This window comes from Gasterosteus aculeatus, chromosome 10 (assembly GCF_964276395.1).
Source record: "Gasterosteus aculeatus chromosome 10, fGasAcu3.hap1.1, whole genome shotgun sequence".
In the NCBI taxonomy this organism is placed as follows: Eukaryota; Metazoa; Chordata; class Actinopteri; order Perciformes; family Gasterosteidae; genus Gasterosteus; species Gasterosteus aculeatus.
This window is the reverse complement of record NC_135697.1, coordinates 13,205,759-13,221,403: the sequence shown is the minus strand read 5'-3', so window position 1 is coordinate 13,221,403 and position 15,645 is coordinate 13,205,759. Positions and strand designations below refer to the sequence as shown.

The window sequence follows — 15,645 nt, the reverse complement described above, 5'->3', positions numbered from 1 at the left end:
ACGTACACAAATACACAAACACACAGACCGACCTCGCACACAAAAACAAGTTTACACATTGTCCCACAAAGGAGGCTCTGCTGGAATGTGATTCAGAGCATTCATTATTTCACCAATGTAATGAAGGACCGGCAGGTGCCAAGTGCTCTCCTATCCCGAGGCAGAACCAGCTGAAAGTATTCAAACTGTGGCACACAACAGGGGCATTTACACCCCCGGGTAGATATCCTGCTGCACCTGCTGACAAACACACAGACACACAAAATATGTCATGTCAACAAATCATCATGTGCAAGTCTTTTTTTAATCACACTTGCGGCATCTTTTTTATGTGTTAGTCCTTTTAATAAATGAAAAGCCTGTCTAAGAAAAGCCTCTGGTTGCTGCATGAGGTTTCTCTTTTTCTGAAATGGTCTTTTGTTAATTCTCTTATCAAGCTGCCGGTTTGTGTTCCTGCACCGCTTTAAGGGTTAAATCAGTTAATTTCATTAAGTATACCAGGGTAAGCCTTCATGATTCTGATGTAGGAAGCATTGATATGCAATGCAAAACATTTGTTAAGGAGGAATTTGGACTGAATGTAGGTTAACGGTATGTTATTTAGCTACCAAAATAGGAAAGCGTTAATTCAAAGGCCCCTGCCCCACTTCAGCAACTGTCCAAAATATATTGGACAGTTGCATTGGGATATTGTTACTGCATTGGCTTCCTGTCATGTTAAAGTTTGTTTTCTGGGCTTCCATTGTTTATTCAGACAGCTCTGGTAGATTAAAGCATGACAGAAAGAAAGCAACTGACAAGAGCGCCATATAGCGCCTGATAATGACAAAAAACACTTTTAAATGTCAGAGATGTCATTGAGATATCCCTTAAGAACACCGATGGCAGGGGGGGGGATTATAAAAGACCTGGAATGTGGCCCAACCACACGTGCCACAGCAAAAGGACTTCCAGGTAGATGGGAGCATTACGTGGTAATTTAGCATCACATCTGTCACATGCTCACCTTGAGCAGTGGAGGGAATACAGTCAAATTCAGTAAAATTACAAGTGGCTTAGTTGTGTTTTATGTGTGTTGCTCTCTAACAACATGGGTCCAACGAATCCAATCTGTGCTTCTAAATTAGATCTACTAAAATTATTTCAGTCTTTCAAGTCATGTCTTGATTTATTTTTCTCTGTCTTTTATTTCTCTCAACAGTTACTTGTCCCATGAATGAGGTATTGACAGCTTCCACAGGTGTCATCATGAGCCAGTCACCAGGCAACGGTTTCCCCCATTTTGATTCATGCTCCTGGGTGGTCAAAGTAGAACCTGGCTACAATATCACCTTCACCATAGAACACTTCCAGACCAGCCGGCAGTTTGATGAGCTCGAGATCTTCGACGGTAAGTCACTGCTTTCGTTCTGGAAGTGAACATATGCACACTAACAAATACTAGAGTTTGTGTTATTTAGTCAGCAGTATCATGCTTCTTTGGACCTTTTCTTTGTCTAAAACGAGCGCATCGTGTTATATTCTTCATCTGGGTGATGCCAACTGCTGTTCAGTAGACGATTTACCCAACAGTACCCAACCTCAGCCAAAGACTAATTTCACTAATTTCCACAATTAAATGCTAAAATGACAGATAAATGTACGGCCCCTCAGTGTCCCCCACTGCCCCGCACAGAAAAACTACTAATCGAAAAATCCAACACAGTTTCCCTTTCATGGTGTCAGAAAATCTACATCTCCCTAGTACATTTAAATCTGATATGAGGCACACAGAGCAATTTACTTCCAATGCAAAAAGCTCTCTCCATCTGCAACTACAGTCGCGGTCTCTCCGAACTAACTGACTGCAGGACTCAACGCACACCGGAAGTAGACAAACTTGCGTTAACTGTTAATAATTGAAATTACCCGTACAGAAATGATTCAAATATTGAGTGCAGTAAGCAACTGCAGGGACCAACCACCATCAGATGTAACCTCCATCATATATAAATACTATCAAATATAACACCATCCACAGAAACCTGTGGGGAGGAAAGAAAGAAAAAAGAAAAGTCAGTGGCGTTGGTTTCATGATGGCAGTAATAGTAATGTGACGACTAACGATAATGAAAGCAGCAGCAGGTGTCAGCAGGGCCATGGCGGGAGGCAGGACCAGGGTCCAGATGGAACCACAATCTATGAAAACCCACGAGACGAGAAAGCACAAATACTCTGTTAAGTGACGTGCATTAATGTTGACGGTATTAGTAATGTGACTAATAATAGTGTTAGAAGCGGTAGGTGTCAGCAGGGCGAAGGCAGTAAGCAGGACCAGGGTCCAGATATGACCCTGATCCATGGAAACCTGTGGGGCGAGAAAACAGAAAACCCCGTGGAAGAAGCTGAATTAGTAATGTGCTTTAATGATGGAAAACAAGGTATTATTTCAAGACCCAGGACCTGGGGTGATTTACATTAACGTATTAGCGCGCTCATTATTCTGCACAAAGTCATGGGGCTTTGAAAATGAAATTCTTCTCAATAATAGTAATTTATTTTTGTTCTCTCTCTCAATCCAGGCCCATCCAGACAGAGCCCTCTTCTCATTACCCTCAGTGGTAATTATTCTAACCCACTGAGCATCACCAGCTCCAGTAACAGAGTCTATTTGCACTGGTCCTTCGACCACACAACCCGCCACAAAGGCTTTCGCATACGCTACTCAGGTGAGTCATGAGCAGTTATACACAGGCCTAGACTTTTTTTTTAGATATGTCCATTTAGAATTGATTATCAGAAGACCATTGTTACCTGTAGTCCTTTTTGTGTGTGAGATCTCATCAGAAGTGCCTTTTCTTTACTGTGCCAACGAGACCAAAATGTGCCTGCCGAATTCAGTTGAAATTGCTAGGAAAATGATCCATCTCCATGGCAACGTACCGGGGGAGGCGGGCACCTGCAGCTCTCCTTGCTTTGCAGCACATGCCTGGGAATTAGTAAACGCTCGTTTTTTTTGTATTGCTCATAATTCTTCTGACCCGTCTTGTAAGATCTGTTGGTATGCTACACCTGCATATCTCGCCCTGAATTATGACTGTGTAAATATTTAAAAGGCTCCCTCCGTTCTGTATCAACACCACTCAGCCAGTTTGACTAATCGCCTCTCTCCTCTCTGTGAAGTTCTGTCTCCCCAACCGGATGTTCTATCGTTTATCTCCCCTTTTCCCTCCTTACCATGACGGATTTTGCCATAGCAGACTAAATGACACACGGACTAAGTGATGGCTGAGAGCCCTGAAGTTGCCACGGTCAATATGGAGTCGCCTCCTGTATACTACCTTGGTCCGGAGGAAGAAACAGATGGCACCGACAGACTCATGTATCCGACTGTGACCTTCATCCATCCATCTTTTTTTTCCCCCATTGGCCGGTCTTCCATCGCAAACTTTCAGACATCTCATCCAGCAACCCCGCCATCTCCTCTTTTTATTCCCTCTCTCCGTCCATCATTTACCTCACTGTTAGTCTTTTGCATCATTTAGTTCCTCATTCCCATTGGTTCAAACCTTCACTCGGCCTGACTCCCCCTTGCTATCACATCCTATGCTCACGTGTCCCTTCCTTCTTTTTGTATCACCACCCTCCCTCCCTCTCTCTCCTCCTCTATATTATCTATTCCAATCCAGTCACCTGCCAATGTAGATCGTATTCCTCTGAGCTGCGGCGCTGATTGCACTGAGACAAGCTGTATACTATAACAGGCAGAGAGAGAGGACGTAGTGAGGAACACTGAGAGAAGGGCGAATGAGTTAGACACGATAGACGTGAAGAATTGAACTCAAGGGCGGATCGAGAGCCGCCCGTCACAGTGACTGACAGGAGAAGGCCTCGCTGAGGAAAACGGATTAGCTCATCTGCCTTTTTAAATACCATTACACTTACACATTGGGTTTGTGGGTGTTCTATTCCTTACCTGTGTGGTGGCATTACTTTGAATGTATCCCTTGATGAATGGGAATTGTGTAAAACCTGAATGCTATACTTAGCATTAAATGTCCACAGTATCTACTAAGAAATCTAAGATCTCATGAATGCTGAATAAATATGACAAGACGAGTCTTTATACTGTGAGGAAATTATGTCGGATTGCATAGCACTTAAATACCCTGCTGACTTGAAAATAAGTCATTTTTATTGTTTTTATGGAACTAAATTGGTCATAGTGATCAAGGGAAATGACTAATAATCTATTTTGTGTCATTAGTCCACTCTATAATTGGTCTCCACAATTAGCAAAATTTTCTATTACATCACCAATTTAATATTGCTTAATTGTCTTATTTATTATTCACTGTTGTTTGTGTGTACTGATGCAATTCCTGGATCGGTTGCTTGAATATTTTGGATGATACTGCACATGATTATTGCAGGCACCAATTTAGTCAACAAACAAATAAACATACTTTATTCCTGATTTTTTTAACCATCAGTTTAATGATTTTCCTCTGCAGCCGTTGACAAACTCCTGTTCTTGCAGAACATTTGTTTCCTGTAATGCATTTTTTCACGCTAGTCTGCAGTTTTTGCTTTAAAGAGATTGCATTGTAGCGCTTCTATTAATATATCCTCCTTTACCACGTCAAGCGTGGAGGACGGATGCAAACGAGATTTGGCGCCCTGTGCTACATATAAATCGTTTTCGTCCTCAATAAAAAACTTGCATCATTATTGAGTTTTTTATGCTTGTCGCGCTCAATTTTATTGGAATGCTTATTTATATCTTCACCGAGTTCTTTTCTTGTTTCCTAGTTGCCTACTGTAGCCCTCACAACAACCCTGCAAATGGCACAGTGCACAGTCTTACAGGCACTAAGCTGGGCAGCACGCTGCGCTTCAGCTGTGACCAGGGCTTCCGGCTTATTGGTCAGAGCAGTGCCACGTGCACGCGGACTGCACAGGGGATCTACCAGTGGAATGCACCAGTGCCACTTTGCCAAGGTATGGCAGAAAAGGTTGGAAGTTGTTGGGAAAAACAGATGAGTGGGTCCAGATTATTACTATTCTGAATTTAAATTAGACGTATACACAAAAAGCTTTTACCTTGTCATTGTCATCGCGACTGACCTCATTCTGCATTCGGTCCCACAAGTAATAAAGTTGACCTGAAAAACCTGCAAAAAAAAAAAGAAGTAGTTAACATTCATTGCTGCAGCAAATGTATTTTACAGGTTTGGTTGTTTGGATTTAAATTGATTTAAAAAAAAAACACATCATTGGATCCATTTGCTTTGGATTAAAGTATGATTTCAGCTGACAGTGTGCCTCAGGCGTGCTTAAAGGGAGCTCACTTCACCGTTCCTCAGATTCTGCTCTGAAAATATCTACAAGATTCATGGTATTTGGTTTACCTCAGAAGAGTTGTTTGATATGTTTGTCTTTTCCATTATAGTCACAGTGACATTGTGCATTGTTTTCATTGAATGGAATAAATAAAAAAAACTAAATGAAAACAATAAATAAGGGAATTGCTATTCGCAATATTGAGGCCCTCTCAACTTTATTTTAAAAAGGCTGTAATTTTTTTAAATGTTACTTTAATTTTTCTTCACTATCCATTTTTTTATTTGTACTTTAATTTTACAAGGCTGAGATGCTAATGGACCATGTTTTATTGATTCCAAATTTCAATAAATTTCCGATTTTCTTTTATATGCGACCTCAAAAGCAACTTCCAGTCTACTTCCCAACCAGAGTTATTAACAATAGCAGCTGAACCAGAAAGGGAGCAGAAGGGCTGTCATTCAGTGCCTGCTGAGGTCTGCACCAGGTGTAATCTCCACATTAATTGCGTGCACTCTCTCTAGGCTCGATTGTTTACTATAGTGCAGATGGCAGCCTGAGCTAATGTTTACTGCACATCATTGCCGGCTCTGGAGTGTGTTTGTAGAGGAAGCCCATTGTGAGCAAAATACTGCATACAAAGATGGTTGTTAAAATACACTCTGCGACCTGTGCTTTCATTTTACCAACCGCATGTTTCGTCTCCCCCCCTAGTCACGTCTTGTGGAATGCCAGTGCCTCCGGTCAACGGCAGTATCGGGGGGCAGGACTTCTCTTTAGGAGCCAGGGCCACGTACCAGTGTAATCCCGGATTTCGGCTCACAGGACCTATCACTACCTCAGTGACCTGTCAGGAATCCGGGCGGTGGAGCCCCATTGAAGCCCCACCCAGATGTGTCCGTGAGTATTTGTCTCAGCGTTTGGTTTATTTTTGGCAGTGGTTTCAATTGAACAAAATGTTTATTTTGGCCATTTTCAAGGTTTTCCCAACTTTTCCTGATAACTGCTACCAACTAACTGTTTGATTTAATAAAGTTTGTTTGTCCTCTAATCTTCCAGCGGTAACCTGCCCTGACATTGGCCACTCTGCTGTGGAACATGGGAGATGGAGGCTCATCTACGGTACTCAAAACCAATACGATACTTTGATGATGCTCATATGTGACCCTGGATATTACTACAGGGGTCAAAGGGTCATTCGCTGCCAGGCCAACAGCACCTGGAACTACCCAGATCCACGGCCAGTCTGCGAGAGTAAGTTAATACTGTGCATGGTCCAATTTTCTCTGTTTCTTGACTGAATTCCCTCCGTGTGATCTGCCAAGCATGAATAGTGATTGCATCCAAATGTATGATATTCCACTGTGATAACTAAACAAGCACTAATCTCCTAACCAAAACAAAGCCAATGAAAACAATTTTCCAGACAAAACAAATTAGAATTCTTGTGGATGTATTTTCAACCTTTGGGATTGTAACTAAATTCTATATTTTTCTTCCCATTCAGTCATCTCCTGTGGGGACCTTGGTACTCCACCAAACGGCAATAAGATTGGAACACTCACAGTGTATGGAGCCACTGCCATTTTCTCCTGCAACACAGGATATACCTTGGTAGGCTCTCGGGTCCGAGAGTGTATGTCCAATGGCCTTTGGAGTGGAACACAGGTCCAGTGTCTAGGTGAGACCCTCAGCACCCAAAGACGAGTTACGGTTATACAAAATATATATTATGACTTACTTTTACTGTCTTTTCATCCTCAGCTGGCCATTGCGGCACCCCGGAGCCAATCGTGAATGGACAAATCAATGGAGAGAATTATAACTACCGAGGCAGCGTTGTCTACCAGTGTAACCCTGGATTTCGTCTCATTGGGGTGTCGGTGCGAATCTGCGAGCAGGATCACCGCTGGTCGGGACGAACCCCCGTCTGTGTCCGTAAGTGACAACTTTAGCTTTTTAGTAAAGCTATTGGTGGTGTAGTGGATAGTTAAAGACCTATATTATCAGAGGAGGGCTTATGTCTAAAATGTCACACTGGGACATATTTATTCCTTCTAACAATAACAAATCACAACGTAGAAAAGTTACCATCTCTGGGATTGACCCTGCTGCGATTTGATACACTGCACTCCTCTGTAGAACAACTCAATTTACAACATTATTTTAATGAGGTCTCAAAGATCAGGTCTCAAGGTCCAATTTACAAAAGATCTGAGGATGAATAACTGTAACTGCAGTTTACTGCAGATTAGCACTGCATTGTGAATTTGACTGTTTTGCTATGATAATTATTTAAAGCCCAATGTATTTAATAAATGTGGATAGAATACAGAAGAACCAAGAAGCTATTGGCATAAGAGTTCAGTTTGGGGTGCATTTTTACAGGAATATGGCAATTACATGTTTCTTTTTTCTTTTTATGTTCAGCTTTACCGTGCGTAAAAGACGATCTAGTTTTGTTGTTAATTTTCTATTCTTTTTTCCATTCAGTGCCGTTGTATTCATATCAAACCTATGTATTTCATTAACCCGCTCTGTGAATATGTAACCATGATCGTCTCTTTCTATTTGCACTCTCACAGCCATCACCTGCGGGCATCCTGGTAACCCCACCTTTGGTATGACCCAAGGAACCCAGTTCAACTTAAATGATGCTGTGCGCTTTGTCTGCAACACCGGCTATGTTCTGCAGGGGGCTGTAAAGTCGGCCTGCCAGGCCAACGGGCAGTGGAGTAACGCCCTCCCCAGGTGTAAAAGTAAGTGCCAGATAGACGCCTGAGCTTGTTAATCAATACTGTAGATGTATGCTTTGGGGAGATAGGAAATAGATAGGAAATAGTACACTAATAGAGGAAGGTGGAGGCGGGGGGGTGGGTTCAACATGCCTGGCTCCAGGGGCATCTGTGAAGTACTAAATGACCTAATGTTTTGTAAGAGGTTTTATATTATGTGAACATAGATGACCCCAATCATTGAGAGAGAGGAGATGAAGCAGACTTTTTTAGGAAGGTAGGAAGAATTTAAATGATATTAGCTGAGATTGAAATGAAAACCATTTGGTCCGTGGAGTTTTCCGGATAATATTCACATTTGATGTTATTGCCTCTTACCCCAGTTACCTCTGCTACACCCTAAGGCTCGCCTGCCAGTGAAGAAACCCTGGTTAATAACCACGCAGACATCCAAAAACAATCACACCATCCTTGAGCTTGTGTGAAAGACAGCAGCCTTGTGAGACCCGCACAACTGCCTTTTGCACAGAATAAGAAGTACCCCGCTCTGCTTTGAAGCGGGGCGAGGACTTTTAATTTGGCAGTGTTTCCGCGACAGGCGATGCATCTCGGCTCACGCGTCTGCCTCCACGTCCCCACCAACTGAGGGCTCTGTGACAGGCACAGAGAGGAGGCGCTCGCAAGGTCGGGCCCCGAACGTGACAAGGCGGTGACAGAATCAGTGACGGATTGAGTTATGAGTTTGATTTCAATGAGGAGAGGACTGGGTTTTAAAGACATTCATGAAGGGATGAGGAGGTTGCACGTCTCACAGGGATTCTTCTTCAGTTGTTAAAAAAAAAAAAAAAGAGAAGGGTACCTTTTGGCTGCTGCATACATAAGCAGAGGTACGCATTAAATCTGCTGGCGATGGAGTGGATGTGTCATCATATTAGGATTGGCCTCGTTTGGATGCAGATGTTGAGATGCATTCAGTGTGAGACTGTGTGTTTGTGCAATGTGGGTGTATTTGTGTGATGGCACATCATCATCACTGTTTATGTGGCGACATAAGTAGCTTAGCTGTTTTTTTTTTGTCAATCAGATTTATCACCTTAATTACAGCATTCCAGACATTTTTTGTAAGGCGCCTTCCCCTGTCTGCTGTACTACTAATACTATACTACAAATGCTTGGATGATATCCACTTCATCTTAGCTAAGCCGAACCATCAGCTTTTCTTCTACAAGGAGGATATATGAGCGGATGGAGACAGAAGGCAGGGGGGGAAAAATGGTGCGTTAGGAGATGGTCGGACAAACTAATGATTTCAACGCTGCAGATTTTAACTACACAAGTCTGTTGGCCCATCAATTATGCAAGGGGGAGGAAAGCACCACAGGCCCAGCCAGTCTACCAGCCCCCGCTAATCACCACCAATTTCAGCCACGGCAACCGAGCCGCAACGCGCCATTCTTTGGACGATTCCGTGTGTTTACTTGTCTTTCAGCGATGCAAAGTCAGAACTAAATAAATAGAACTCTGACACAGCACTCACGGAGCCGCTACGTGGCAGCAGGCCAGGAGGAGGAGAGGTTTACTGGGGTCTCCGCTTCTGAGTGGAACAGAGATTAATTACCTCCGCCCGTCTCCCCCGTTCTTCTTTTGCTCTCATCGTTTGGCTTCCTCTCGTCCAGCTCACAGGGCCACAGACAAGAATGTACCTGGAGGTCAGTCAGTTTAGATGACTGTTGGATCGCTTTTGAGCCTAGGATGCCAGAGCTCATATAACCAAAGCTGAATTCCAAAATGGGAAAGTGTCGGGCTGAAGCAACTCCACCGCTTGGAATTACACTTTATTATGCGGTTAGTTGTAAATGACGGCGCCACGGGTCAGCACTCTGCTGGAAAGGATACATTATGGTACTTATTTTGGGGGCGATTTAGCTGTGCCAGGGCCAACTTGGGAGCATAACAAATGAGCTAGATTTGAGGCACATTAGCATACAATGTGTTCATTTTGGAATGTGCAAAGGCACAATCATGGGGCACGACTGGCAAGGCAGACTGGGGCACAATGCCTGCTTGGATAGCGTTTTAGAAGCCATTAGAGTTTTGGCATTATAATACATACTTGTTTCACAGTATAGACTAGAGAGCAATTGTTGCTCACTGTATTGTGACTTTGTTGAGGCATTGAATCATACTTTTTTTTGTTTTGTATCTAAGGCTTTCACGATGGATTGGTGCTGGTAGCAGTCAAAGCCTGACGTTCTGTCATGGATTTAAATACTGCACTATCAGGGCCTCTTCCTCTCTAACTTCAGTTCAGCAATACACCCCCCCCCCCCCCCCCCCCCACCCCTCACCCAGCCCCGCCGATGCATTTCACTCCTGACTCATCCCTCATTCTCCCCTTGCCTAACTCTCTCCATCTGGTGCTAAACTGACACGGTGCCTCTTCTCCTGAGAGCTTTCCATCCATCACCATCTCGGCACCACGCCGGCCAGCAGGAGACTGGTCTAATGAAGCAAATGTTTATTTCCGGAGTCTGCCTCCTGTTTTATTCGGATTGGGGTGGATGAATGGATGAGCTGAAGTAGTCGATGAGGGAAGGAATGGACAGAGAGTAAAAGCGAAAAAAAAAAAAAAGTATTAAAGTGTGTTGTTATAATATCTCAAAAAACACCACATTTCTTTCTTGGCATTAACATTTTAAATATATTTGTCAAAGAACATTAAGTAATAATTTTTGGTTATATCATTTCTTAAATTCAGCCTGAAACGCTTACGGAAGTTGCATTTTTCTTTTCCCCCACTGCATCTTTTTCTTCAGTTGTGAACTGCACGGAGCCGGGTCATGTGGAGAACAGCATCAGGCAGATATTGCCCAGTGGGCCGCATCGCTACAGCTTCCAGACCACCGTGTCGTACCGCTGTAACCCCGGATACTACCTGCTGGGTACCAGCTCCATCTCCTGTCAGGGGGACGGTACCTGGGACCGCTCGCTGCCCAAGTGCCTGTGTGAGTACCTCAGCGGTGGGTTGTTGGTGGCACTGCGTGGTTCCCTTATTCATATGTCTCCCCTTTCTCTCCTCCCTGTGCCCTGATCGGACAGTGGTGTTGTGCGACCGCCCCAGCATGCCTCCCTACGCCCAGATCTCCGGCGACCGGCGGACAGTAGGCTCAGTCATCCGCTACAGCTGCATCGGCCAGCGCACCATCGTCGGCAACACGACGCGCATGTGCCAGCTGGACGGCCAGTGGAGCGGCTCGCCGCCGCACTGCTCCGGTACGGAAAACTACACCCAGATTGGATGTCTGAATTCGGAGAGATTGAACAGATTTTTTTGATGGCGTTCGAACCTCAGCTGAATGAAGCAGCACATCTGTATGTTCTGTTGAAGCCCCCTTTTCGCATCGTCTGTCTTGCTCCTTGTTTAAGATACCTTGTTCCGATGTAATATCACAGACTTTAAGGGTTTGGGTAGAAGCTTTTATCAGGCAATGAGCAAAGTAGGTGGACCAATGATGGAACTGCCTGTCTGATCAATGGGCCTCAAGGGCAGAGTGAATGTCTTCTATAAAACTATTTAATCTGCTCATATTACACTGAAGAAAAGGGGCGCCCACACCTCTGCTGGGTTATGAAGCCCTATGAAGACATCGGCCCCCACACTGTCTCTCCCCGTACATCGATTTTCCAATAAGCTTGTACATAAGACACCAAAACAAGCACACTCACAAAGATCTGACTCAAACATAGACAGTGACTGAAACACACAAACTAGCTGACATGCGGACCCACAAGCTGACAGAAGAACAGCATGCGGACAGCTTAATGTCACAATTCACGACATTCGTATGAATTCTGGGGCAATGAGCACAACCTTTTCATTAAGACGTTTTTATCGCCGCACTAATGAAACGATGTTGATCAGTGCTTTGTAAAATGAAAGATCTGCATGCAGCCGTAGTAAAGACTTTGTCAGTGTTTTAAATGGAGGACATGGAATTATCAAGTAGGTATCGTAAAAACACTTGTGGTGGGTCAATGGAATGAAAAACCTCATCTAATTCAACACGTTCCGCGCGGTTGACGTTTCGCCCCTCTAGGCGACGCAGCCGGGCTGTGTGGAGATCCAGGTACTCCGGTGCATGGAATCCGTCTGGGAGAAGAGTTCACGGTCGGCGCCGCTGTCCGCTTCAGCTGTGAGCCGGGCTATTTGCTGAAGGGCTCTCCGGAGAGAACTTGCCTCGCCAACGGGTCCTGGCTCGGCACCCAAGCCGAGTGTCACGGTAAGGCATGCAGACATGTCCTCCAGCCGTGTGTTTTAGCTGTTCTTCTCTGGCAAACATGGACCGGTAGACGGGGAGGGGGTGATGGATTCCGGTTTCGCACGCAGGGTTACACAGCTCAGAAGTCTGGCCAATTGTCCGATTTTGGTTTGAGTGGGATGAATAATGATTGCAACCTTGTCTTCTCATCGCTTCACCTTCGCAGAGATACTGCAGGGGAAACGGCGGTTCTTCCTCTAATCTGCTTGTGTTGCTCCGTGCCGGTAGCTGTGGGAATATTAGTTACTAAGCTCATTGCTCCTGGCTATCCGGCCCTTGCTCTACCTAAGCGGAGCCTTGTATCCATACTTGGTGGTAAGTCAAGTATGTTCACAGTCGGTGTCGTATTTCACACTCATAGGGTCAGAAAGAGGGTGAGCAGCTAATCGGAATTATAGACCAAACCGCAATAGTGTCTCACCCTAGACAGACGCGTATTTTAGGGACTGGTGAAGGGAGGGTGAGAGAAGATCGGTGATTGGTGTGGCACGAACCAAATTCAGCATTACGTTAAGGGGGGGCAGCTTTAATATCAATCAACGGCTTATTTCTATTGGAAGAAAGCGGTATTCTGGCCCCCTCTGACTGGAGACCTCAGAGCAGACCCACGAGACCGCGGAGAGATCACAGATCCCATCTGGCCGTGGAACTCGTTGGGCTTCATTACGGAGAGTTGGAGGACATCGTTAGAGAAAGTCACGTCAACATCATTTGTTTATTAAATTAATTTATATGCATAGATGTTGTTTCGTCACCCACATAATATTCCACCTCAGTGAGTGTTTCAGAATTTGATTAAATATGTTCTACTTATACATCTTCACGTCTACATTGTTATGGTTGTTCAGATCTCGCTGATCTCAACATACCTCACCAGTGAATAGCACATTGCAAGTAATAGATTGTTGATCTAAACGATAGTCACTGATTGTGTAATTAGCTGCTGTCTTGTGTGTGTTTGCAAAAAGCGATTGAGTGAGACAGAATGGGAGGAATAATAGAGAATGTTTTCTGTATTGATTAAAGCTTATAAGGCTTATCATTTTCTTTGGCCTGGCGCAAAATCACATCCAGTTTGCTGCTGACAAAAGCAGGTTCTCTGAGAGTGTAGTGAGTGAGTCCAATCGACCTGGGTCTTACTGTTCTACGCTATCCTTTATTATTGCTGGGAATGAACAAAGAAATGACAGTGTAAAAAAGGTGCACTTCTGTATCTCAATTTTCAAACTAGTTTGATTAATTAGAATATATTTGAAGTAATTTCTAATCAAGCAGTTACTATGTATGCACTTTGTATTGCATGCATAGTCCCATAGCATCATCATTTTGTGTTTATTGCTAAATTTCCTTTCACATTGGGTTTCAAATCAACTCTCTAAGTATTAATATTGCCGGCTGTTATTTTGTTGCTTGTTTTTCAACCTACATTTTGGATACTGCATGAACCGGTGGCAGATGTCCAAGTGTTTTTTTTCATTCTCAGTGTAACACAAAAACGTTGAATAAAAGGTAGGCTTGGCAACGGCGGAGATAAATAAGGCGTGTGCAAGTTTCAACAAAAGTAAATACAATTTATTAAAAACTTATTTATCACAAAAGGGGTCACATCAGGGGACGTAACACTCAGCAACACTAAAATAATAAGACAGATAAACTGACAGTTGTTTTCCACATTCTGCAGTTCTATTGTATTTCTTTTATTTCCGTTATTTTTCTTACTCTCCATGAAAACGGGTCTTTTTCTTCCCACATCCTGGTGGACACTTTGTTATTTAAAGAAGCTTCAACCCTTCTGCAGGGCTGTGCACGGCACACACACACACATGCACACACAGCCCCCTCTCACCCACCCACCATCACCGCTCTCCCTTGCCTGACTCTTTCTCATTCCCTCTGTGGTGTGTGTGTGGTATGCCCGCTAGCTAAGGATGCCCACCTGTTCTCTGTTGGCACCGACTACAAGGGCCAGGCCACATCTGGTCATTACGGGAGGGCAAAGCCCGCGGGGATCCGAGGGCTCGGGGCAAGCTGGAGAATGTAATGAACAGAACCATCGCTGGCGGCCGGACAGACACCGAGGGACTGTGAGCAAAGGATGTGTCAGTCAGAGCAGAGTTCCTCACAAAGTAGGGCTCACGAAAAAGATGAGGATGGAATGGTGGAAAGGTGGGCGGATGAAGAACAAAGGGAGAAGGAAAAAAATGGATTGAAAACTGATGGACACGTGAAGTAATGTAATTAGGTATAGGGAATGCAGTGAAACGAGAAGACTTTTGGAATCCCACACGCTCATTACCAACGTTCACTCTGGTCACTCCTGATGTGGTCCATAAATGAATATTACCTAATCCAACGCTGGGTCCTCTTTTTTTTTTTTCTCTCTTTTATTTTTCAGTGATCTCCTGTGGAAACCCAGGAACTCCACGTAATGCCCAGATCCTGAACCACGACGGCCTAACGTTTTCCAGATCTATTACCTACGCTTGCAGAGAGGGCTACTACTCAACCGGCCTGCTCACCCGACACTGCACTGTTAACGGCTCGTGGACCGGCAACATGCCTGAGTGCTCTGGTAATCAACATTCCCTGTGGAGAAAGAGCCTCCGTCGTGCTTATCTTTTTCTCCATGCTTTAATTTAAATCCATGCTCTTATTGAGGCTGTATGGGGGCGCGTTGGCGAGCACCGTCACTGTAAATTCCCCATAGAATAAGTGGAAATGGATGGATGGCTTGGATGGCTGATCCACATATACAGGTTGTCTACCTTACCTACATTCTCTTTTTTATTTGTATTTGAACGGAAGTTCATCCTTTGCAATACAGAGAATGTTTCTGACACCAGCAGGATATCAATAACTGGTAGGGGAGGGGCAGACAGGTTACATTTCTAATTGTTGTTAAAGACTTGAAACAGCTATTATTTTTTGTAACCTTTGGCTCCGGTGGCTCAGTTTTATGGAAAATAGTTTTTAGGATTAGTCCCCTCAAATCAGACAGGAAAGCCTGTCATCATGACATATAAAATACACACAGCTGCTATACAGAGCAAAGACACGCCGATAAATAGAGGTCCCTTATAGACCCTTAACCAGCACATTGATGGATTTCTGAACTGTAATCTATAGGAGTGAAAGGGTACGCAGTTCATTAGAACATTTTTACTCAGGCTATGTGAATAGGAGCACCTTCGGTTGAACAATTTCTACTGATTTCTTGTATACTGTTGGGTATACAAGGGGATTTATTGGACAGAGGTGGCTGGATATTG

General features: G+C 44.1%; 1 protein-coding gene across 1 annotated transcript in view; it reads left to right on the top strand.

The window, feature by feature from the left end:
• Positions 1–15,645, top strand: part of csmd2 (CUB and Sushi multiple domains 2) — a 174,237-nt gene that overhangs the window by 144,130 nt on the left and 14,462 nt on the right. The window contains exons 48-59 of the mRNA XM_040188144.2: positions 1,202–1,390; positions 2,562–2,708; positions 4,792–4,980; positions 6,037–6,222; positions 6,382–6,576; positions 6,830–7,003; positions 7,087–7,260; positions 7,908–8,081; positions 10,874–11,062; positions 11,157–11,330; positions 12,155–12,337; positions 14,772–14,948. Of these exons, the coding sequence (XP_040044078.1) occupies positions 1,202–1,390; positions 2,562–2,708; positions 4,792–4,980; positions 6,037–6,222; positions 6,382–6,576; positions 6,830–7,003; positions 7,087–7,260; positions 7,908–8,081; positions 10,874–11,062; positions 11,157–11,330; positions 12,155–12,337; positions 14,772–14,948 (2,151 nt within the window). The remainder of the gene's footprint in view (positions 1–1,201; positions 1,391–2,561; positions 2,709–4,791; positions 4,981–6,036; positions 6,223–6,381; positions 6,577–6,829; positions 7,004–7,086; positions 7,261–7,907; positions 8,082–10,873; positions 11,063–11,156; positions 11,331–12,154; positions 12,338–14,771; positions 14,949–15,645) is intronic.